At 44.3% G+C, this 25,326-nt stretch overlaps 1 protein-coding gene across 1 annotated transcript in view; it reads left to right on the forward strand.

Annotated features, from left to right (window-relative positions):
• Window positions 1-25,326, forward strand: part of ALK (ALK receptor tyrosine kinase) — a 738,088-nt gene that overhangs the window by 212,558 nt on the left and 500,204 nt on the right. Inside the window, exon 3 of the mRNA XM_019021235.4 lies at window positions 19,346-19,510. Coding sequence (XP_018876780.4) covers window positions 19,346-19,510 — 165 coding nt within the window. The remainder of the gene's footprint in view (window positions 1-19,345; window positions 19,511-25,326) is intronic.

A 25,326-nucleotide genomic window follows, 5' to 3' on the forward strand; every position in this document is an offset into this window, starting at 1 on the left:
TATAGGCTTGGCTAAAGGATTAGGCTCTAACTACCTACTCAGATAAAAATCTGTTCCATCAGGTAGCACCAGATGCTAAAAGATTGAGGCCACTGGGGGTTTTGAAAGGCAGTTTTGATCACCTTGAATTTTAGAGCCACAGAGACAGATGGTATCCTTTCCACCTTTAAATCATATTTGCCCACTCTGGGTATGGGAAGAATCACATCAACTTTTTAAACAGGACGATGAAAGGTTCTGCCCATATGAGCAGGAGAAAGGGACTTTTCATTTATTTAAAAAAACAAAACATGATACATTGCAAAACTCTTTTTCACCCACTTTTCTCATTTAAGTTGTATTATAAAATTGCAGTAGATGAAAATTATTTTATATTTTATTTTTATGGAAATACAAATCGAGGGTCAAAGGAGTTTATTAATGTGCTTTCAATTTATGGAGTAGGTGAGCCATTAGAAAAGAATGAACCCAGGCTTTCTGACTCTCTGAATGCTCTTTCTATCATATCACAAAGTTATTTCAAAGATGAGCTTTCCCTGCCTGGAGAGCATGCCCACTTCCTGGATGACCTGGTGTTTAGCTAAATGATCAATCTGATGTCTAAGACCTTGGGTAGCTATGGGACCAAGACTTGATATCACCAAATGGAGACTATCCCAGGCAGGCCAAGTAATTCAACCCTTTCTAACCATGAGTGGAATCCCCTTGGCACTGTAGGTAGTCTTGTCTTCTCTACCCTCCCTCCCCATCCCAGACTATGGTCCCTGGGGATTGACTTGTGTCTCCCCACAAAAGTTTGTTAAAGTTCTAATGCCCTGGTACCTGTGAATGTGACCTTATTTGGAAATAGAGTCTTTGCAATCAAATAAAAATGGGACCATACTGGATTAGGATGGGCCTTAATCGAGTATGATTGGTGTCCTTATAAGAAGAGAAAACACAGGCACATATAGGGTGCACACCATGTAACTATGGAATCAGAAATTAGAGTGATGTATCTACAAGCCAAGGAACACCAAGGATTGCGGGCAGCATTGGGAGCTAAGAGGAAGGCCTGGAACAAATCCTTCTTTAGTGCTTCAGAGACAGCATGGCCCTGCCTACATGTTAACTTTGAATTTTTGGCCTCCAAAACTGTGAGAAAATAGATTTCCGTTATTTTAAGCCACCCAGTTGATGGTACTTTGTTATGACTGCCCTAAGAAGCTGATCCAGCCCCCTAATGTCCAGAACATTGGCTCCTGGAAAAGAAAATATTCTTCCCAACATCCCAACATCTAAGCACAACAAAATAATTGTTAGATTTGAATAAAAGTTCTATTCAAACTTTGTCTGCTTTCCAGTCCAAGGAGACCTATCCAGTTCAGGGGCTAGTGCTTTTAGAAAGAAAAATTAGACTTTTTAATTACTTTCCCTGCCACTGCCACCATCACCACCCATCCTGTTAATGTATCAATTTCTTTGATTGAAAAGACTAGGTAAATTAAATATCTCTCAAAAAAAAAAATCAGCCTAACACAGAATCAAAAATGGAAAACACAAAGGACCTCTGGCTCTGTATGGGATTTGCTTCATGGCTCTGGCAGGAAGTCAGTTTGATCGCATTTCTGAAATTACGTATTTAATGTGGCTGGCTGTGATCAGCCATTCTGGTCTTCAGGAGCACTGGTGTCAGTGAAAAGCAGCTCCCTTGTGGACTGTTGTCAGGGCTGAAAGCTTCCTTACCAACTCCTCTGCCCCTTCCAGGCCAGGTCTTTTTGTGTTCTCTTCCTGGCCTTGCTCCACTGAGCTAGGGGGTCAAGCTCTTTCCTAGCTCATGCCTCTGTATTTTCATCTACAAGCTTGATAAGCAAAAGATCTCTGCATGCATTCACCACAAAGTCTGAGTCCCAAAGGGGACAGTAATGCTGGCAGTCACACAAGACCAAGGATCAGGGACCACCTATCACCTTGAGGGTCCTGACCTGCTGGGAGCCAATGTACCCAATCCATGGAAATTCAATATAAAGGATTTGACTTAGGTGTTTCAAGGAGAGACATGTTTAAAATGCTCCTCTTGGTCATATCTCTTTAAAACAAAGACACATAGAGCCATTCATAAATATGAACAATTTATCTCTATGTTGGTGGCAAGTTGAGTAAGGAAATGCAGAAATAGAAAACGTCAGAATAAAATATAATAAGAGAATGAATGACCATGTGACACAAAGGTGAGAAAAACAAGTCAGAAAAGATCCATTCAAAACACTTCACAAAGTGGGACAGACACTGACAAAGGGAAACAGATGATGAGGGGAAGGGGGCAGAGACAGAGAGAGACACACAGGGAAAGAGAGAGAAAGACACAAAAGTAGGGGTCGCCCTTGGCTCTCTGACTGCCTTTGCATTTATTCTTTTTCCCGTTGACATGGGTTCAGCTCTCACCCCTGGGCAGGTGGCTCCTTAGTGCTTGCGTCGGTCTTGACTTCCCCCTTCAGAGGCCCTCCCACAACCCCCACCCTGCCTGCATCATTTCTGCCTTAGCACGTCTCCATCAACACAGAGAATGGGAGAAGGGATGTCAACAATCGTGGAGTGCCGAGTGTATGCTTAGTTGTGCTCTAGCCACGTCAGTGATAAAGTCAAATAGGACACATTTGCTTCCCTCAAGGAGCTCTGGGGGAAGAGGTAAGCATGCCTGCTCTTTGACAAATGCAGTAACAGACGCCCAGGAACACAGAGGAGGGAGGACCAGGTCTGTAGAGGACTCAAGAAGGGAGATGTTTTGGAGACTGCGGCAGCTGAACTGGACCTTGGACTCTAGGGAACACAGAGTCATGAGAAGAGTGTTCTGGACAAAAGGGATGCATGTGCAAAGGTGTTTGGGAACAGGTCAAGCTCTGTGGCAGAGGTTGTAGAGGACCTGGGGTGAGGCTGAAGAGGCAGTTACTCTGAGAATGCTCAGGAGTTGGGCATGGTCCTACATATGAGGCATAGGATGGAAAAGAAAGGGAAGGAGGAGAATCTGGAAGAGATTCTGGATGTAAGGTGAGCACCACTTGGTTTCCTATTCAGGAGAATCCACCTTGAGTAATTGAGTGGATGAAGATGTCATTGACTGGAACAGAGAAGAGAAACATTTAGCAAGGAAAGATGTTGACCAAGACATCTAGAGGGAGGAGGAAATGTGGTGAGATCCACCGTAATCAAGTTACATTTGAAATGCCTTCAAGACAGCCAGGTGAAGATGGACAGTAGAGAGCCGTAAACCCAGGTCTTGGCTTTGAGGAGAGAAGTGGATGGAGAGTTATTAGCAGCAAGACTGAGGTTGAGGCCAGGCACAGTTGCTCATGCCTGTAATCCCAGCAATTTGGAAGGCCAAGCAGGTGGATCACCTGAGGTCAGGAGCTCAAGACCAGCCTGGCTGACATGGTGAAACCCTGTCTCTACTAAAAATACAAAAATTAGCTGGGTGCACATGTGCCTGTAGCCTTAGCTACTTGGAAGTCTGAGGTAGGAGAATCGTTTGAACCTGGGAGGCAGAGGTTGCAGTGAGGCGAGAGTGTGACTCTGTATTCCAGCCTGGGTGACAGAACGAGACTCCATCATACACACACACACACACACACGCACACAGACTGAGGATGAAGCTGGTGATTGGAGGTTGAAGACCCAGAGGAGATCCAGGATGTTTCATTTGAGAGGTAAGCAGAGGAAGAGGAGCATGAAACACAGAGAGAGATGAAGAAATGGGAGACAGGAGGAGAACCAGGAGATGGTATAGTCACCTGTGTTAGTCTGTGCTCATGCTGCTAATAAAGACAAACCTGAGACTGGGTAATTTATAAAGGAAAGAGATTTAATTGACTCACAGTTCCACATGGCTTGAGAGACCTCACAATCGTGGCAGAAGGCAAGGAGGAGCATTTTGTGGTAAGTAAGATGTGCTTACCTCTTGCCACATCTTACATGGTGGCAGGCAAAGAGAGCATGTGCAGGGGAACTCCACATTATAAAACTATCAGATCTCATGAGACTATTCACTATCATGAGAACAACGTGGGGAAGACCTGCCCCCATGATTCAATTACCTCGCACAGGGTCCCTCCCATGGTACGTGGGAATTATGAGAGCTACAGTTCAAGATGAGATTTGGGTGGGGACACAGCCAAATCATATCAACACCAAAGCCAAGGAAGTGAGGAATTTTTAGATGAAGGAATGTTGTATGCATATGTGGTATCCCCAACATTCCAATCAGTTCTGTGGAGACAGAATCTCTCTCTGGGTCTAATGAACCATCAGTACCTAATAGGAAGGTTTGCTCATTTTTAGCAGACATGACATGGCTCTTGGATTTAATAGAGCTTCCTTCTGGATACCATATAGCAAGTATTCACAACCAGCAGCTGGTGACCACATTATAACCCCAAATTAGAACAGTCTGGGAGGTGGTGGACCTCACTTTATCCCCATATTCTCATGGAGAAAATTTTTATGTGTCTCCCCACTACTTGGTGCCTCTGATGTCACACTTTTCCTTGTGTCTTAGTTATTTGTGGTCCTGCGTTATCACTCTTCCTAGACTTTAAGCATTTAAACGTCAAGGAATTCACATCTTGTTTCCTTTTGCACACCCAGTACTTCTCTCATGTTGTGTACTCATTGTGTACTCACTAGAGGTAATGGCAATGTCTGCTCAGCAGTTCAGGGACAAATGAGGAGCAAACTGAGGTCTCCTAATTCCCAACCTACAGCTCTCCAGCCCCCAAAGTTCTCTGTTTTATTAAAGGGCAGGGACATTCCCACCAGCCCTCTCATTTCTAGTCATATTAATCAGTTTCAGGAAAGAAATGTGTCTGAGGGGAGAACAGTTCCTGAGCTGGACTTAATTTGGTTGAGGATTCAAAGCTGTGATTTTAACTACTTTGAGCATGCTTCCTTTTTTCCTTTTCTTAACATAAAAAAGCATATTCAGCAGACATGAGTGAGCTGAGGAATTTCTCTTTTGACAGCTTTGGGACATCTGAGATACCGTATACAGAGCACTTCTAACCAACCTAGAAAGACGTGTGTCCAAAACATGTTCAGGAAAAGGACTGATCAAGAGTGAGAAAAATGAGAGAAAATCCTCTTAAAATGTTTTGTCGAGAGCAACCTCAGGTGCAAAACTTTGTGTCAGAAGAGACCTCCAATTCACAGGACTTGAACCAGCGCATTTGGGTAGATGACTAGAATAATTTGGTCTATGAGAAGTTCATAGAAATTGTGAGCTGTCAGGGCCTTCTGTGGTCTGATCAAATAGCCACATCTGTAGGATGAGGAAACAGGCCTGGAGAGGTTAGTGATCTCCCCAGGACTAGCAGCAAAGCAGAGATTCAAACCCAGGCCATCTGCTTGGCAGAGCCCACACCTAACCTCTCTACCATAGAGGCAAGGGTTCATTTTCTTCTCAATAAGATGGCTCACAAAGTATTTTCTCGCATTTCAGTCCCATCTGTTGCTTTACACAACTCATCCCTTGAATACCTTGGGTTTCCAGCCCAGCAGAGTTTTGCTGCCCCACGGATTGCCTCAGTGTGGGGTCAGTGCCTTCCTGGTGTAGATGAACACATGGCCACACTCAGTCTAGTTGCCTCATAGTCACTTGGAGAGCACCTGAAAAACAGGATTCTGGTGAGGGTGTTCACTGGACTAGAGAACTAGGTCTGGTAATCCTAGGGCTTTAACTCACCTCTGCATTGCCTGTTTAAATCTTCTCTGGGCCGGGCACAGTGATTAATGCCTGTAATCCCAGCACTTTGGGAGGCCAAGGTGGGTGGATCACCTGAGGTCAGGAGTTCCAGACCAGCCTGGCCAAGATGGTGAAACCCCATCTCTATTAAAACTACAAAAAATTAGCCGGGCATGGTGGCAGGCACCTGTAATCCCAGCTACTTGGGAGGCTGAGGCAGGATAATTGCTTGAACCCAGGAGGTGGAGGTTGCCGTGAGCTGAGACCGCACCACTGCACTCCAGCCTGGGTGACAGAGCGGAACTCTATCTCAAAAATTAAATCAATCAGTCAGTCAGTCTCCTCTGTAACATCCCAACAAAAGGTCTTCCAGCCTCTGCCTGAAAGCAACACATGGAACCACAGTGGGGAAAACTCATCTTGGGAATCTGAGACGTGGAATGAATTCCCAGCTCTGATTCTTGTGAGTTGTATTACCTTCAGCCACTACCTACTCCTTTTGGTTCTCTATGTCATCTTTAAAGTGGAGGTGATCAGGATTACCAACTGACAGCATTATTGTGAGGACATGACGACAGATCTGAATGTGCCCAGGGCACAGCAAAAGGTGGATTTTGGTGGCGTGGCTCCATTTGCTCTAAGCCTCTTGCTTAAAACTCTTTTAAGTCCCTGGTTTTGCCCTCTGGAACTTGAAAGCATTTTGCCTTTAATCACACTAGTATTTGAGCTGGGATTTAATTCATGCAGTTCAGCTTCAAAATTTATACAACTATACCGAATTAAGCAATATCAGTTCTTCACCTGCCTAGAATAACCTTATCTCCTCCTCTGTTCTTAGCAAACTTCCTAGCCAAACCCTTACTATCTGTTCAAATTGTTTCATCCTTCAAGATGCAGCCCAGCAGTTGCTTTTTCTGTGGACCTTTGGTCCTCCCAGGCAAAGAGCCTCCCTTGTTCTGTTTTCCCTGAGGCCTCTTAGAGTTAGGTATGGGCAAGTTCATCCCCCAACTGGACTGGGAGTCCCTGAAGGGGAGAAGGTCTGTGCTCGGGCAGCCTGGTACCTTCCTGTGTTTGAAAACAGGGAGGAATGGAACCCCATGTTCACATTAACACCCAGTAGGTCCTGTCTCTTTAGAGACAGAAAAGTAAGTGGGGAGGTCCATCTGCATATTCTGGGGTCTCCCTTAACCACCAGGCTTCTCCTGTTGTCATGGATGCCACATTGCTCAGAGTTCATCTCCAGCCTTCTGGTTTCAGGAGTAAACCCATTTAGACAGATGTCATATTGAGCAGTGATAAAACTGCTAAGGATTTCACCATGCCCTCTGGAGCCTGCTTCATTCTGTTAGAGACTTCCTTACCCAACACACACACACACACACACACACACATTCTGCATGAGTGTTTCCTGGAAATTGCAAGCAGAGAATTAAACTGGAAGTCCAATCTGGGTTCTGGTCTCAACTCTCTTGCTGCTCCAAGCCCTAGGCCATGCCACCTTGGCCAAGTCCCTTCACTCTTCTGAGCCTTAATTTTCCCATCTATAAAATGAAGCTGAGCTAGTTAACCTCGGAATTAATTATTTTCAATTCTCTGTTCTGTGATTAAGAGCAGAGTCCTGTTTTTCTATCTGTAACATAGTAATGGTCACAGATAAGAGAAATAAGAATTCAGCTTTCGGTGTGTATCTCCCACTGCAGTGTGCACATGTGCATGTGCGCACACACACTGCCCTCTGAGGCTGTGTTCATGTAATTGATTGATGGAAGGAGACTTGGCCCTTCTTCTCTTCAGCTTGATTATAAGTGAGCTAAACAGATGTCTTGAATTGGGTGATTGGTTCCCAGATGCATTCCAGGGAGCAGGCTGGTGGGAAGGAAGTGAATGGTTTCAAGTTCTGGGGCTCTATGACAAATGAACAGTGGTTGTGGGCAGAGGGGGTAGGGGCCAGGTTGGATACTTAGTGTTATGAAGCAAGTGACCATATGTTGATGGCAGCTGGTGGATTAATAACAAAGGTGACTGGTGAGCCAAGTACCCCTTAAGGAGATAATCCAGAAAGGGGGAGCCACAGTCCCTAATCATCGGAGCCTGGGCTGGAAGTCAGGCCCCCTGGGTTCCTGCTGACCAGCTGGCTAGAGTGAAGTTAGAGAGTTTATTTTGGCCACCTGCCCAAAGGGGCAATTATTCTTAGCATGGTAGAGATGGAAGAGACCTGAGAATCAGGTCTCTTCCACTCCATTTATTATTCCCCCACTCCATTTTACAGATGAGGACACTGAGGTCTGGAAAGCTTAAGTGACTTGTGTGAAGTTATATCACAGAGCCAGAGCTAGAACCCAGATCATCTCGCTGGAGGTCTTCCAAAGGCAAGCTCAATCAGCCATCACAAAGGAAATACTGAGAGAGGAGCACACGTTTCTCCACCTCTTTTCCTTTTATGCTTCCAGCTGAAACAGGGCTTGAAACAAAGTTTTCTTCCTGCTGTGCTGGATATACTCCCTCTTATGTGCTCTCTGCCATTGCTGACTCCTGGAGACACTTAAAGAGTAACAGCAATGACGCCCATCATTAAATAAGGCCAAATTGTGTGCAAGTCACCATGCAGGGCACTCAACATACACTATTGCATTTCACCCTCCTCACAATTCCAGGAGGTGGTCCCTGCTTTAATTCTTATTTTACAGTTGAAAAAATTGAGGCACAAAGGGATTAATTTTCTCTGACATGTGGAGCTAGTAATGGCACAGCCAAATTTCCAACTTGGGAGCCTGACCTCATGCAGGATCTGTGCTTGTAGATACTCCCTGCAATGCCTCCCCAGACACTCTGGTGCCTCTCCCAGCCCCCTGAGAGGTTGATATAAAATAGGGCAAGGATAGAAGGATGTCTGTTCTAGCCTGCTTCTCCCTGGGTCCTCCAAGGTCAAGTCAGGTCAGTTCATCCCCAGGTTCCTGGTGGTAAATCTGAGGCACAGGAAGACACAGTGCTGTGTCTGCATCACAGGGCCAAGGTGGTAAGAACATCCATCTATTAATATATGGTATCTCAGGGTTTTGAAAGCATGGCGACATTCATTACCTTATGCAATCATCACAGCAGATATATATATATTTTTTTTTTTCTTTTTTTTTTTTTTGTTGAGATGGAGTCTCACTCTGTCACCCAGGCTGGAGTGTAGTGGCACAATCTCGGCTCACTGCAGCCTCTGCCTCCCCAGTTCGAGCAATTCTCCTGCCTCAGCCTCCCAAGTAGCTGGGATTACAGGCACCAGCCACCACACTTGGCTAATTTTTTTTATTTTTATTAGAGACGGGGTTTCACTATGTTGGCCAGGCTGGTCTCGAACTCCTGACCTCAAGTGATCCATCCGCCTTGGCCTCCCAAATTGCTGGGATTACAGGTATTTATATTATTTTTATCAAAATCATTAGTGTGATAATTCTCCCTGGTTTATCCATGAGAAAACCAAGACTCAAGTGGTTAAATGAATTGCCCCGAGCACAAGACTGATGCGCCTGGAGCTGGGAGGCTTCCTAAGAATTCTCTAGTGAACTTTCCCCTTTGCTTCTGGCCCCATGCTTTCCCTCACCCTGTTCTCACTGTGGCTCCTGGCCTGAGAACAGACCTGCTCACTGGCAGGGAGCTTCCAGCAACCATCAAAAAGCAGTTTGTTGGCAGAAGAATACATGCAGGAGGAGACAACCCAAAAAGCTTTATTGGAGGTGAGTTGAGCCATCTGATCATTGGGAGATATTTGAAACCTAGCCATAAATGTTTTTGGCAATTTATTCAAGAAAAAAATAGTGAGGATTTTTCAGAATTTTTCTACTTGTTTAAGATACTGTTTTGTCTATTTGTCATACACAGCTTTGAATAATTATCATAATAACAATCACAGGATTAGAAACAGAATTTTAGTACCAGCCTTGCAACCAGCCACTGTGCAATCTTTGATGATCCCCATCATTCTCCAGCCTTTCCCTTCCTCTCAGAGGTCTCCAAGGTCCCTCATGACTCTGAAGGCCTACATTTGGGACATTCTGATGAATCCCTCGAGCAAAGAGGATCCTTCCTGTGCCTCAAGATTAGTGGCCACTGAGAGAGTTCCCTTGAGCTGGGTACAATCTTTAAGGACTGACAGTGTTTTAAGAATGCTAATTTCTGGGGTTCCATTTAATGAAATGTAGCTTTATGTGTAGATCTCTCTAAAGGCCAGCAGTAAGAGAATTGCCATGTACGCATGATGTTTCATATGGTTCTTTATTGAAGACACTTAACCAGGCTTGTCAGGAATACATTGGCATTTTCCTATGCCATTAAGAAAACCAGTCTCAGCTGGAGAGGCCAGTAAGTGAAGTCTGAAGATGCATGACAGCTAGTGGTGCAGTACCTCTGACCAGCTCCCGTCTGGTGCTCCCTGAAGAGGTGACATTCAGAAAGACTTCTGCAGCCAGGAGAGATGTCCTCCACACTGTGTGTGAAGGACTCATTAATCAGTCGCGTGGCCCTAAGTCAGTATTTTCCCTTGCCTGGGTCTTGCTTTTTTTCACTTCTCCAATGAAGAAATGGTTGACCTCAAATGTTGCTTAAAGTTCTAACAGCCTCTGACTGCAAATATCACCTAAAGGCAATGCCAACCTTACTTTGGTACAACAAAATCCTAAAGAAATGGTCATGGTCATGTGCCATCACCTCCTTCAGATTGACAATTGGAATACTATTTCTCAGGATGAACAGGAAGCTGTGTTCACAAAAGGCATGGTTATGCAAATTCAGAATCAGCCAATGTGCTTTGGGAATTTCTCCTTTCTAAGCACATGCCTCATCATCTTAAGCCCTTTCAGCAGTTCTGGGAAATGAGGCTTCTCACTGAGATGACCTGACTGAGGCTTAGCACAAAGCAGTGTCCCATATCACAGAGCTGACAAATGGCAGAATTAGAGTCAAATCTCAAGTCTTGTGCTCTATTCCTGTGAATCATTCATGACAATATTAAGGTTACTTGATGAATAAGACATATGGCCATAGACATACGGGAAAAGATTGTACGACTGATTGGTATCACAGACATCACCATTCAACAAGTGAGGACAGTCAGGCCCAGCGTCAGGCTCTGTATCCCAGTAGTTAGACATCAAGTCAAGATAACTGGAGACAGGAAAGCATTTTTAGCAGGAAAATAACCCCAATACAAAATCACAATCATATTGTCATATTTTAAGTGAGTGGCAAGCCTGATAATTCTGTTTTCAGATGCAGATCCCATTGACCAAGTATTCAGTTAAATGAACTCTTATAGGCCGCTTCTGAAAACAGATACATCCTGATGGCCACAGAAACTTTGCTCACCCACCCTCAGTTTTCTAAACTGGGATCCCAATCAGACCCAAGAAACACAGCACATATTCTGGAAGACATCAGTGATATGGCTTGGCTGTGTTCCCACACAAATCACATCTTGAATTGTAGCTCCCATAATCCCTACATGTCATGGGACAGACCCGGTGGGATGTAATTGAATCGTGGGGGCAGCTTTTTCCTGTGCTGTTCTCATGATAGTAAGTCTCATGAGATCTGATGGTTTTATAAAGGACAGTTCCCCTACACACACACTCTTGCCTGCTGCCATGTAAGATGTGCATTTCTCCTCTTTCGCTTTCTGCCATGATTGTGAGGCTTCCCCAGCCATGTGGAACTTTAAGTCCATTAAGCCTCTTTTTCTTTATAAATTACCCAGTCTTGGTATGTCTTTATTAGCATCATGAGAACAGACTAATACAATCAAGAAACCTAGAAGGGAATTTTAAGCCCTGGGCTTTATTGCACTTGTGGCTTTGGCTTCCTGAGCCGTACACCCACTGAGATTCAGACTTAGATCTTGGTGATGTGTCCTCTGACTCAGTCCTCACCCAGGGCATCCCAGGCCCAGCTTTATAGGTCATATCAGAACCTTCAAGATAGCGAAGACACTCTGGCTCCTGTCCTGCCCCCAGCTTTGCCCTGCCTGTCCCTCTCTGGGCCCAGGTCCTTTCCTGCCTCACTTGCAGAGCTTGTACATTGTTGTAGTATGAAGTGCGGCCATTCAGAATATTGGGATTCTAAATCAGCACATTGGCTGATTCAGAATTTGCATACCATGCCTTTTTTTTTCAGCACAGCCTCCTGTCCATCCTGAGAAATAGTATTTCAATTGTCATTTTGAAGGAGTTGATGGCACACGACCGTGACCATTTCTTTAGTATTTTGTTGCACCACAGTAAGGTTGGCACTGCCTTTAAGTGATACTTGCAGAGTCAGTGGCTGTCAGCTCTGCCTCACTTGTGGAGCTCGTACACTGTTTCCTGCCTCACTGCAGCCACAGACATGTCCATGTCTGTGGCTCTACATGAGGGAAGCTATGTCTGCTGCCTTTTCTATTGGCAATCCCATTTGTGACCTACTGAAATCAGGGCCTCAGGACTTAGAGGAAGGAAACACATCAGTAAAAGACCACATAGTCCCTTCCTATCTGAGTAACATCAGATGTGACTTCACTTCTCTGAGCTCCAATGCCTTCATCTGTTGAATGGAGATAAGAATCCTGCCTAATTCATAGGGATTAAATAAGATGATCATGTAAGGTGCCTGGCATGGTGACCAGCCCCAGTGAGTCCTTGGCGAGTGTTATTGCTTATGAATACACTTCCCACACGCCTTCACAGAAGTCCTCTCCATGGGGGTCAGGGCTCTTCTATACACACTACAGCATGCGTTGCCAGGAACAAGAAAGTAAGACCTCCAGCTTTACTTCATAATAAGAGACAAAATCAAGAAGGATGAAGTGTTATGGAATTGATGGGCATGGCATTCTTCTCTTTTTTATGACTCTTCCTTTCATTCTGCCGTATTTGCTTCCAAAGCTCACTGTGGCCTGAGGCTGCAAGGCCTCATCCAAGGGGCTGATGTGGACCTGCCCCAGGGGGCTGCCTTTTAAGGCCCTGCCACCCTACATTCACCTGGAAACTGGGCAATGTTGGAGGGGATGTCTTTAAAACTAAGGGGAGCTGCTGGTCCTCTACCTTGAAACTGACCCAAGGTGATTTAGAAAACTAGTAGGATTTAAGAAACTAGTCTCTGGGTTAACAGGCTCAAGGTTAAGGAGGCATAAAGGGCCTTGATCCAAGGGATTCTGGGGAAATCTGAGGTCAGTCTGGATACAAAGGAGCATTGTTAGATATTCTGAGCCCACTCAAGAGGAGACCCAAGTGTCCAAAATGCACCAAGCTCCCTATTCCCCTTTTGTGGTGTTATAGAGAATAGCTGGAACCTGCATGCAATCTCCTTGAGTGTCTCGGCCTGGTACATGGCCCCGGTTGGAAGGCCTCCATCTCTGCCTGAGTAACCAATGCTGGGCTTCCTAGGCACAGGCCTTGGGCTTGACTGCTTTGGGAGTCTCACACATTCCTAGAGGCTATATTTCCACCCTCAGGTTCAGAGTGTTCAAGGTGGGTGGTCATTGACAACTCTTCTACAGCCAGGGGGTTTTGATAAGGGAGACTGGATATGTCTTTGGGCAGGACCACCACTGTGGTTTTCTGATACTTACCACAACATTTTTCTGAATGGCTGTGCTTCATACTAAAACAATGTCTAGAAGCTAACTGTTAATGAATTCAGTCTTTAAAAATATGATTCATATACTGGGAGATTTCAGGAAATGAGTATCAGATGATAAAAATGCATGAACACACACACACACATGCAGGTGTGTGCACACACACTCACTTGTTTATCCTGCAACTATTATGTGCAAAACTCACATAAGCTTTCCTTTTTGTTTTTTTGAGATGGAGTTTCTCTCTTGTTGCCCTGGCTGGAGTGCAATGGTGGGGTCTCGGCTCACCGCACCCTCCACCTCCCGAGTTCAAGCCATTCTCCTGCCTCAGCCTCCCAAGTAGCTGGGATTACAGGCATGCGCCACCACACCTGGCTAATTTTGTATTTTTAGTAGAGACAGGGTTTCTCCATTTTGGTCAGTCTGATCTCCAACTCCTGACCTCAGGTGATCCGCCTGCCGGGCCTCCCAAAGTGCTGGGATTACAGGCGTGAGTCACTGCACCCAGCCAAGCTTTTTAATTCTTTGAGAATCTGGAGGCAAACCAAGTCCCCATTGAGTGTGATGTACATTTACCCTCCTTCCATAGGAAATCTGCCTCTTGGGATGACAACAAGTCCTTGTTTAGGGGCAGCAGCTCCTGAGCAGAGGCAGGCTGAGTGGTCTGTAGGTTTGATTGTGTTGGCCCAGGGTAAGCCTATAGAATCACTGACCTTCAGAGATGAATGGCACCATGGAGGGTACATGCTCCATTTCTTTCATCTTCCAAATGCAAAGAAACAGGCCTAGAGACAGAAATGGACCTGCTGGGGTCTCAGCTGCTCTGTACAGGACCAAGCCCAGAACCATCCTCACTGCTCTGCTAGAGCCCTTTCCCTTCATAGCACTTGACCCTCCTCTCAGCTGGCAGATCTTTTCCAGAAGGTTCCATTACCTTACCTTTCTTCCATGATGGAAATAACAAGAAAGTAAGTGACAATGATTTCACACATGTGATAGGCAGGTCCTGGAAAGTGCGTCTTTTTCTCAATGCTCTTTTTCAATGGTCAGATTCTCTTGGGTCAAAACAAAAAAAAAGTCAAGATCTCTGGATCCTCCTGAAGGTCATAGTCATTCTGCAAAATGGGCCTGACATTTAGAAAATATAGATCTGTCCCCTATCATGGAGAAGCCTTTTCAGATATGAAAAGTTTACAGGCTTTGGGTCTAAGAGTAACCAAGATAAAACACTTCATTGGTTTCTCATCTATTGTGTAAATTAATCTTCAGCCCTAAATTGAGATTCTGAAGCTGCAGGAGAGAGATGAACAACACTGGATATTCCACATTATCCAGTTCTAGGTCACTCTCTGGGTCTGCCTTGGGGTAGTCCTTTCATTTGGGGGCAAGAAAACTTTTGAAGCCTCAGCTTCCTCACCTATAGAGAGAAGAAGAAACCGTCCACTTCTCAGTGTTGTTCTGCAGATGACGTACAGTGATGGAAGGAAAACACCCAGGACAGTGCCTGGAAGACCGCCAGGAGGGGCTGAGGGAATGTAGTTTCCCACCCCTGCCCCTGGGTGGGTGTGGACCTGCCTCTGCAGTTGGGTTGCTTAAGGCTGAGCACTGTGCTGAAGCCCTAGACCCCTCTGAATCCCTCCTGTAAAATAGATTCTACAGTCTCTACCTCATAGGCACTGAGTTGGAAGAGGGTGAAGGAGAGAGATTCAAGAAGCACACTAGGTCTAGAACCTCGGAAGAGGCCCGAGGAAAATAAGACTTAACCTGGTGTTTTAGACAAGTCCCAAGGTATTATTGCCCAAGAGGCACTAAGGCTAGTTTGAGAGAAAAAAACCTGTGTCTCCACGTTTTGTAAGAAATTAAATCAGAATGTAGAAAAGCCTAATTCAGTATCAACCAAATGAGTAGTAATATTAACTCCATTCCTATTTAAAGCTAGAAAGTACAGCTTTAACAGCTAAAAGGAGGTTGCTGCAGACTAAGAATTACAGAAGGAACTCATTTTAATCGGTACATTTGCATAGCCTGTTTTACTAGGCAGGATCTGGCCCAAACACAGCCAATTATCACACTTAAACTCTCCAGAGTTCAAAGATCCAAGAATTAATATGCTCGGTGCTGGGATTGTATATTCCACTGTCTGTCTGTTGTATACACATGTAGGGCACATTTGCCAGGCAGGACACAACTCAGACAGTTGGCACGCCTCACCTCTGTCTTGAATAGAAACAGGTCATCTTTCATTGGAAGAGAAAAATCAAGATAGGGGATGGCCGCAGAAGTCGAAGCTTTGGGAAAGGCACTGATAATTGTCAATGTGGGATGGGAGTGGCTGGCGGCTTTCTCTCCTTTTTGCTGACATGAACATCCACCAATGTGGATGTGTCTTTTTGACCCTCCCTAGAGGAGTTTCATTTCATGGCTGCGCCTCTCCTTATTAGTCATGTTTCATGGCTAATCCTTCCTGTGTCACTTTGGTGTTGCAAAGTACAAAATGTTGGACCAGTTTTCTCTTTGCAGTCTGCTCTGAAAACCAGGTGTCTTCAAGCACATCTTGAAGATTAAGGCAGCCTGTGGTTCCTGGACACCAACTGTAGAGCAAGTGGCTTATCAACTCAAACAAAGTGAGAGCTACCCATTTCAGCTTGCCACTATGAAGGCAAGTTGTCTGAATCGTGAAAGGGCAAGGAGTATTAACTTTAGGGCCAGAAGGATGGCAGCTCCTGGAAAGCAGCTGAGGAGCAGAAAGACACTCAATAGAAGTGTAATTGAAGGATCTTTTTCTTTTCTCCTATGATTGAATAGTTTGGTTAGTGTTAACAGGAATATTTTGCTCCCACTCTGCAGCAGGGCCAGCTGTCTATGGGTGTGGACACCCATTGGAAGACAATCCAGTGGCCGGCTGCCTGCCTTAGAATCTGCCCCCACTGTATTCTGAAATTTCCAGCACCAGACTTGTCTTGGAGATTGGGGTAGTAGTAGCCTCAGAAGCAACTGTTAAAATGCACAAATGCTAATTGGGGTGTAGCACCCATTGGCACTGCCACAAAGATTGAATTATCAAATTAGCTATTATAAATTAGCTAGTATAACTCTTCTGAGACCAAGGACTTTGGAATCTTTAAAAAGCCAAATCAAGAGGGAACTTTAGAAAATATCTGTTCTAGATTTTATATTTGAGGAACTTGAGGCCCAGAGAGGTTAAGTGACTTTTTCAAGGTCACCAGCAAATCAGTGGCAGAGATGGAGCTGCAACCCAAGTTTCACCCAGTGCTTGTTCCTGGAATCATCTAGTCTATAAGTCCTTTGTTTTGCAGATGAGAAAACCAAAGTTCACACATGAGAGGTAACTAGTGAAGCCTGGACTCAAACTGAATTCCTCATATTGTCTGTCCAATATCTATCACATTATCCCATTTTTTCTTATTCTCATGGCTTCGGGGAGAGGATGAAGTACGAGGTGGTTGAACATTTTGCATCTTGGCATCTTCTGTTAATCCATAAGCCAGCTTTGAGAGCCCGCCATGTGCAAAGTTCTTCAGCCACTTTGGGGAGTAGACAATGAGCAAGGAAGGGGAAGAAAAGCTGAGTGGCCCATGTACCCTAAAAGTGGGGCAAACGTGGAATCACTGGACAGAAAGAGTCTGCCCAGGGAAGCTCAACAAAGTACAAAACATCCCAGGGCATGGGCCCTTCCTGCCTCTCTTTTCTCTCTTTCCTTACCCAATGACCCTCCCCAAACACTCCCCAAGAGAAAATAAACCCTGACTCATTTTCATAGCCTTGGCCCTCTTCTCTGGAGAGGAGATCGAAGGGTAGATTATAGGGCTGGCAAAGCAGGCTTTGAGGAAATTCCAGTTCCCTATGGCCTTTCCCTTATCAATCAGAAAGGACAGGGCCTGGCTAGCATTTTTCAGAGCATCAAATATGGACCAGGTCCATTTTTCATAGGCAGTACATTTTTTTATTATTTATTATTTTATTCTTTATTTTACTTTAAGTTCTGGGATACAAGCGCAGAACATGTAGATTTGTTACATAGGTATATGTGTGCCATGGTGGTTTGCTGCACCTATCAAACCATCACATAGGGTTTTTTATTGTTTTTATTTATTTATTTATTTATTTTTAAGGGAAAAGGGCAAGCAGGTTTTATTTCTGGCCAGGCATGCAGAAGGAGAGAGCACTTGCTCTAAAGACAGCTTCTCCCAGAGCAGTGAGAAGCTGGGGAATGTTACAGGGTTAGACGTGGGTCAGGGGCTATGTAAGTTTGTGTTGAGAAGAACTTCAGACACGCAGGTGCGGATCAGGAACATGCTCTTCATACGACACGTGTGCAGAAAGTGGCAGTGATTCTCCTCTATGGGTGGTGACTTTTGCATTATAATGATATGCTAATGATCTAAAGGTGACAGGGGCCACTGGTTCTGGTTTGCTCTGGTTTTGTGCAGGCCTTGTCTTCCTCTGCAAAGCATCCTGAAGTTCCTAGGCCATCTGGAATTCTTTTTTTTTTTTTTTAATCCTTTAAGTTCTGGGATACATGTGCAGAACATGCAGGTTTGTTACATAGGTATACACGTGCCTTGGTGGTTTGCTGCACCCATCAAGCCTTCATCTATATTATGTATTTCTCCTAATGCTATTCTTTCCCTAGCCCCCCACCCCTCGACAGGCCCTGGTGTGTAATGTTTCTCTCCTTGTGTCCATGTGTTCTCATTGTTCAGCTCCCACTTATGAGTGAGAACATGCCGTATTTGGTTTTCCGTTCCTGTGTTAGTTTGCTGAGAATGATGGTTTCCAGCTTCATCTATGTCCGTGCAAAAGACATGAACTCATCCGTTTTTAAGGCTGCATAATATTCCATGGTGTACATGTGCCACATTTTCTTTATCCAGTCTATCATTGATGGACATTTGGGTTGGTTCCAAGTCTTTGCTATCGTGAACAGTGCTGCAGTAAACATATGTAGGCATGTCTGTTTATAGTAGAATAATTTATAAACCTTTGGGTATATACCCAGTAATGGGATTGCTGGGGATTGCTGGGGATTGCTGGGTCAAATGGTATTTCTGGTTCTAGATCCTTGAGGAATCGCCACCCTGTCTTCCACAATGGTTGAACTAATTTACACTCCCACCAACAGTGTAAAAGCGTTTCTATTTCTATTTCTCCACATCCTCTCCAGCATCTGTTTCCTTTTTAATGATCGCCATTCTAACTGGTGTGAGATGGTATCTCATTGTGGTTTTGATTTGCATTTCTCTAATGACCAGTAATGATGAGCTTTTTTTCATATGTTTGTTGGCCACATAACTGTCTTCTTTTGAGAAATGTCTGTTCATATCCTTTGCCCACTTTTTGATGGGGTTGTTTGTTTGTTTTCTGGTAAATTTGTTTAAGCTCTTTGTAGATTCTATTTATTAGCCCTTTGTCAGGTGGATAGATTGCAAAATTTTTCTCCCATTCTGTAGGTTGCCTGTTCACTCTGACCCATCATCTAGGTTGTAAGCCGCACATACATTACATGTTCGTAGGCAGTATGTTTTACCACCAGTTCTTACAGCAAACTTGAGTGGTAATTATCAGCCTAATGTACAGGTGAGGGAATTAAGGGTCAGAGAGGTGAGTTTTCTTGCTTGGAGTCACTGGGCTGGTAAAAGCAGAGCCAGGCTTAGACTCAGCCCTCATGGGTTTCTTGGGCAGGCTCTGCCCACTCACCCTCAGGCCCTCTCTATGTCTTCAGGTAACTTCACAAGATGCAGAGCTTCTCACCATTCAACCTGTTAGTTAGCTTTGTTTTTTACCTGCCTTCTCTGAGAACATCTCCCGTAATATGAGTTACAGAAAGAGCACATTTTATTCTCTTAGGTCCCTTTTCACCAATACAGAGCCCTGTGGTATTGACAACTGATCTCCCCTGGACAGGGCAAAGGATGTAGGGAGATGAAGGCCAACCTCCTAGTGTGGAGTGGAGGGGGCTGAAAAGTCACGTTTGGGAAATGGTTTTTTCCATTGACCCTTGGCTATTATTGCAGGTCTGGAGTGCAGCTTTGACTTCCCCTGTGAGCTGGAATATTCCCCTCCACTGCATGACCTCAGGAACCAGAGCTGGTCCTGGCGCCGCGTCCCCTCCGAGGAGGCCTCCCAGATGGACTTGCTGGATGGGCCTGGGGCAGAGCGTACTAAGGAGATGCCCAGAGGTAAGGGAGAGGCTGCTGGTGATGTCCTGGGTGGGTCAGGGCCAGGCTGGAATACCTATTTCTGTTTGAAATGATGAGACTTCACTCCTGTTCTGCTCTGTTTACTTTGAAACCTGCTTTTAATATCTGTGACTTTCCATGGCTTCTTGGGCCATGCAAGGAGGGGAGGAAGACAAGTCCCATCTCAAGATCAGCCCAACCCTTTATTCTTTAACAAGTAATAAAAGTAGGGTTTCATAACTCTCTTCCATGCAGATTTCCCTGCAGGAGAAAGTGCTGATTGGTATTTGAAATGGGATTGCCAGATAAAATACAAGATACCTCATTAAATTTGAATTTCAGATGAACAGCAAATGATTTTTTAGTACAAGTGTGTCTCATGCAATAGTTGGAACACACTTAAACTAAGAACTACTCCAGTTTTACAAAACAATTCAAATGCAATTGAGTGTCCTGCATGTTTGTTTTTACTGCCAGATCTGGCAATCCTAATTTGGAAGGTATTGTAGAACCGGCTTAAATGTTTCTAAGCCGTTCATAAATACTCAGGCGACACATTTGCTTGGTGTGATGCTTCCTGTGGTCTTGAGCTGTTTATGAATGTCCCCTTCTTTATTATCAGGGCCTAGGAAAGGTAGGCTCAGAGGAAAGTAGTGGGCAATTGTTAAATTGTGCTGAGTTTCTTAGACAGAGACATGAAGGCACTAAGCTCTAGTCTAGTTTTATGTCTCACCAAGGCAAATCTTAGGACTCCCAATGTCTTGGACCTAGAAAACTCTACTAACTCAGAATTGAAAGCCTATGTTCCTGGCGTTTTGGAAGAAGGAATAACTGAAGTGGCAATGGGCTTATTAGACATTCAGGGTAGTTTTTTCAGTTTGCAAAGCACTCCCACCTACGCTGTCTCATTGGATTTCAATGAGAGAGGCAGGGCAGATAAGAAAACTAGTGCTCAGAGCGGGGGAGTGACTGCCCCAAGATCACACAGCATGTACATGTGGGTCTGGGTCTAAATACTTGCTGTGATAAGTCCTCGACAAGGGCACTTTCCACCACATCATGCTTCTGTCTTTGTAGAAAGACCAGGACCAGAGCCTGCTCTGTGGCCAGATTCTCGAGAGAATCTCAGGCTCATGCTACTAGGGAGCCTAACAGGTCAGGTCTTGGGTAAGCTGATGAGGGAGATTGGAGGTGGCACAAAAACAATTAATGCTCCCAGGCTTATACCTCAGCCTCTACCTTGTCATCAAAGAACCAAAAGAGACTTTCCTTTCTATATACTTTCCTGGGCTGACTTTTTGTTTTTATAACCGTTTTGGGATGGGTTGACCTTGACTTACATTTTAAGCTGCTTTTATCTGGATGGTGATAGGTATTGTAGGGTGTGTGTGTGTGTGTGTCTGTGTGTGTGTGTGTGTGTGTAGGTGAGTGCTCTTAACCTGACAGTGCATCAGAATTCTTCTGGATAACTTATAGAAAAGACTGCCTAGATCCTATAACCTGAGATTCTGATTCAGTAGATCTGAGATGGAGACTATGTGTCTGTGTATTTTACATTTTTGCTAGGAAATTTAGCAAAAAGTGGATATAATATACATGCGTAGATTAGAGATTACAGCAAAACCAACAACACTTGCATTCTCACCACCAAAAAGCTGAAGAATCTGAACATTATCAGTCTTTTTGGAGTTTCTTGTATCCCACCTAGATCACAAACTTTTCCCCACCCTTCAAGGTAACCACTCTCCTATATTTTGTGTGAATCACTTATTTGCTCTTTTTCATGGCTATACTACCTATGTATACAGCTCCAAACAACATATTGACTAGGTTTGCATGTTTTCAGCCTTGTATATAAATGGGATTATACTGGTTTTGATCCGTTCACTTTGATACACGTAGCTGTGATTCATTTGCTTTCGGTACTTTATTAATCCTTTGCATAAAAATATCACAATTGATCTCTTCTACTGTCATTGAACATTTGAATTATTTCCAGGTTCTTGCTATTGCCATCAACACTATTGTAAACATTTTTGTGCATCTCTCTTGGTGCACATGTTCAAGAATTTCTCTAGAATAGGGATCCCTAACACCCAGGCTGCAGACTGGTACCTGTCTATGGCCTGTTAGGAATGGGATGCATAGCTGGAGGTGAGTAGCAAGCAAGCCAGCATTACTGCCTGAGCTCCGCCTCCTGTCAGATCAGCTGCCGCATTAGATTCTTATAGGAACTTGAATCCTTTTGTGCTTATAGAAACGTGAATCCTATTGTGCACTGTGCACACACACAGACTGTGCATGCAAGGGTTCTAGGTTGAGTGCTTCTTAAGAGCATCTAATGCCTGATGATCTGAGGTGGAACAGTTTCATCCCAAAACCATCCGTGGAAAAATTGTCTTCCAAGAAACTAGTCCTTGATGCCAAAAAGGCTGGGGACCATTGCTTTAGAGCATGTAACTAAGAGTGGAATTGCTGGGTGAGAGGGTCAGAACATCTTCCATTTCACTGGGTAATGCCAATCTATTTTCCAAAGTGGTTACAACAATTTGTACTCCCACTAGTGATATATTGGTATTCCTCCCCATGGCTTTACATCCTCATCAATATTGCTATTGTCACGCTGTATTTTTTTATCTGTCTGGTGAATTAAATATAGCATCCCATTGCAGTTTCAATTTTCATAGAAATCTGTTTTATTTCATTTTTCATAAGTTTCTTAGATGATTCTGAGGCATAGCTGGGCTTGTAATACTGTTGACTTACTCCCATTCAGACTTACTCCCATTCAGCCACCCCTAGGACTATCTCCAGATTCCAACACTTAACCTCTAGAAACATTTTTTTTGGTCATTACAGATTTTTTAAAAATTTATATTCCAGGAGTGGAACTGTGATTACAGTTCAGTGAGATCAAGAGAGAGGGACAAGTGGAAATTGTGTTCTTTATAAATTCCACAGATGTTACTGAGTCACACATGATAACTTTGAAAGTTTGTGCTTTAAAGAAATGTTTTTAAACAGTGCTGATAAATTGTGCATTTCACTTGGTGATCTGTTTCTCCTCCTCCACCTGTGATCGCTGACATGCGCACAATACACTGAGTGCTATGACAAAACAAAAAAGAAGGGGGAGAGGAGGGAAGGAAGAAAATAAATAAATTTTTACTTCTCAGCATTCTTTAGCATGGAAACATATCGATGCCTTTAGTTTTTATGAAGCTGGATCCCAAGGGTCAGTGCACACACTGAATGTGAAACTTTCCCATTAGATGAATCAGGATTGGAATATCCGTTTTTTTTAAAGTAAATGTTGTCAACTTCCATTGCTCTGAAAAGTCATCACTGTTAGCATCAGGTAGTAGTTAGTAATACTAAGGATGGTGGTGTGAACAACCATAGCAAAAGCTGCTGTGGATACACCAGTCTCATTTACCAAGCTCTTTCATGAATGGGTGCATCCAAACATAACTTAAGAGAGGCTCACCACTGTCAGAAACTTCTGCTAATTTGTCTGGGGTCTAATGGAGTGGTCTGTACTCACACAGCATGGATCAGTCATGGAAACAAGGAGATCAGCCTCCCAGCCCTCCCAGAAAATCCACTGCTTCAGTAATGGCACTGAGAGGTGTTTGGAGCTTTCAGGAGTGCGTCTCTCATCACTTTTCTAGTCAGTTATTTATAACACTACCTTTCCCTGAAGTAGCGTTGTTCCTCATGAAGCAGCCTATTGTAGTAAACTCCCTTGACCTTCAGGGAAAGAAGTGAAGGTTCGGGAAGAGAAAACAACCTGTCCATTCTGCACAATGGCCAACCAGTGTCCTATATTCTAATCCCAGAGCTTTAGAGTCTCAGTTTCTTGGTCATTTTGGCAGAAAGGGTGCTGGTGGTGAAGATGAGAAGTGGGGATGGGTTGCCTTTAGTATTATGTAGTCACTATTTTGTTTTCTAACTCAATATTCATGGGTCAGATAGTATTTAGATGCTACTGCAATATTTCTTGTCAGTTATAGAAGGACCAGAAAAAGGCAGCAAGATGATACCAATCAAAGATAATGAACTATAAGTGTATAAATCCTGAATGGTTTTAATTTATGGCCTCTGTAGCTGAGAATAATAAGGAAGATACAATTCAGAGCAGCAAGATAATAAAAAGTGATCATTTTGATGGAACATAATATTATAAATTACTAAAAACTTGAAGAACCATCAGATGGAGGCATTCTGTGACTTTTTAAGAAGTGCCAGGGGCCATGTTGATGTCTAACTGCTTCCGGTGTTTTGGAATGTAGTCAAAGGTATTTTTCTTCTCCAGCAAGGCAAGATTTTACTCTGTAGCATGAATCCTGGCTTAAAAATGGAAAACACACTCTCAGCCCATCTGCAGAGCCCTCTCCCCAGGGCCTCACTCACGGGCACACACAGAAAAGATGGAAGCAGACTCCACAGTGAGGAGGCTCCTATTCTTCCTGGAACAGCTCAACTCTCTCCCCATGCTCTGACTCTCAGGTTTTTGCTTTGTTTTGTTTTGCTTTTGGTGGAGGGTCTGGATGCAGCACTGCTACTGAGGTTCTTCTGTTCATCAAGATGGCTTCATTTTCAAAAGGTGGTGAAACACTGTCCTGGAGCCCTGGAGTGGCTAAGGATGCTTTCACACACGACTAGGGTATTGCAACAGGAGAATGGGGTCATTCAAATTTTTGATGCACTCCTGTTGTACCCTTGTGTATTAGTTTCCTGTGGCTGTTTTAACAAATTCTTACAAACCGGATGGCTTAAACAACAGAAATTCATTCTCTCCTCATTCTAGAAGCCAAGAGTACGAAATCAAGATGTCTGCAGGGTTAGTACCTCCTGCAGGCTCTGAAGAGAAATCCTTTCCATGCCCCACTCCAGCTTCTGGCATTGCCGGGAATCCTTGGCATTCCTTAGCTTGTAGATGTCTCACTCCAAACTCTTCCTCTGTCATTCCATGGCATGCCTCCTGTGTCCTTGTCTGAAATCTGTATCTTAACGGGACATGTGTTATCGGATTGAAGGCCCACCTGAAGTCCAGTGTGATCTCATTCTCGAATGCTTGATAACATCTGCAAATAGTCTATTTTCAATTAAGTTCATCTTCACAGGTACTCAGGGGTTAGGATTTGGACATATGCCCTGGGGGCCACTCTTCAGCCCACTTTGCCTTGGTTTTTCTCCCCCTGGGTCTGGGTTGGCATGTGGATCCCATGCATCTGTGGACTGTGAATTCTTAGACCCTTCAGGAAGTCTGATTAGACAGGTTCAGAGGAGACCAGATTCATACCAGCATTTCTCATCCTTTCTTCAATTTCTTCCCCTACCCCAAAAGTTTGCCATGTTCTTAAAAGGGTCCCTGAACACCTCTCAAGTGAACTGTATCCCAGGAGTAGCAGGGACCTGAGTCACCTTTTGAACTGCAAGTGCAGACTTTGCGGGAAAATTCTCTCAGGATATAGCCTCCTTTGCACCCACAGTCACTGCAGGCTGCAAATAAGTGGCTGAGTTGACTCTGAGTCTCACCTCTGACTCTTGATCTTTTGAGGTATTGATAGGCTACGGAATGATAAAGGGCTGCCCAGCATTTCCTCCTTCATCAGTGAAGCTCATCATTAGCCACCCATTTCTGCCTTCAGGCTTCATTTGCTGATTGATGGGGACCTCTGACACCTACATGTGAATGGGTTTGCCACTGTTTCTGGAGAGCAAGTTCCCTAGGTGAGGAAGGGTAGGAGGTGTCCTCATAGATGAGGACAGGCTCTCAGTAAGATGGAGACGGACGACCTTCAGAGCTGGAG

Source organism: Gorilla gorilla, chromosome 12 (assembly GCF_029281585.2).
Source record: "Gorilla gorilla gorilla isolate KB3781 chromosome 12, NHGRI_mGorGor1-v2.1_pri, whole genome shotgun sequence".
In the NCBI taxonomy this organism is placed as follows: Eukaryota; Metazoa; Chordata; class Mammalia; order Primates; family Hominidae; genus Gorilla; species Gorilla gorilla.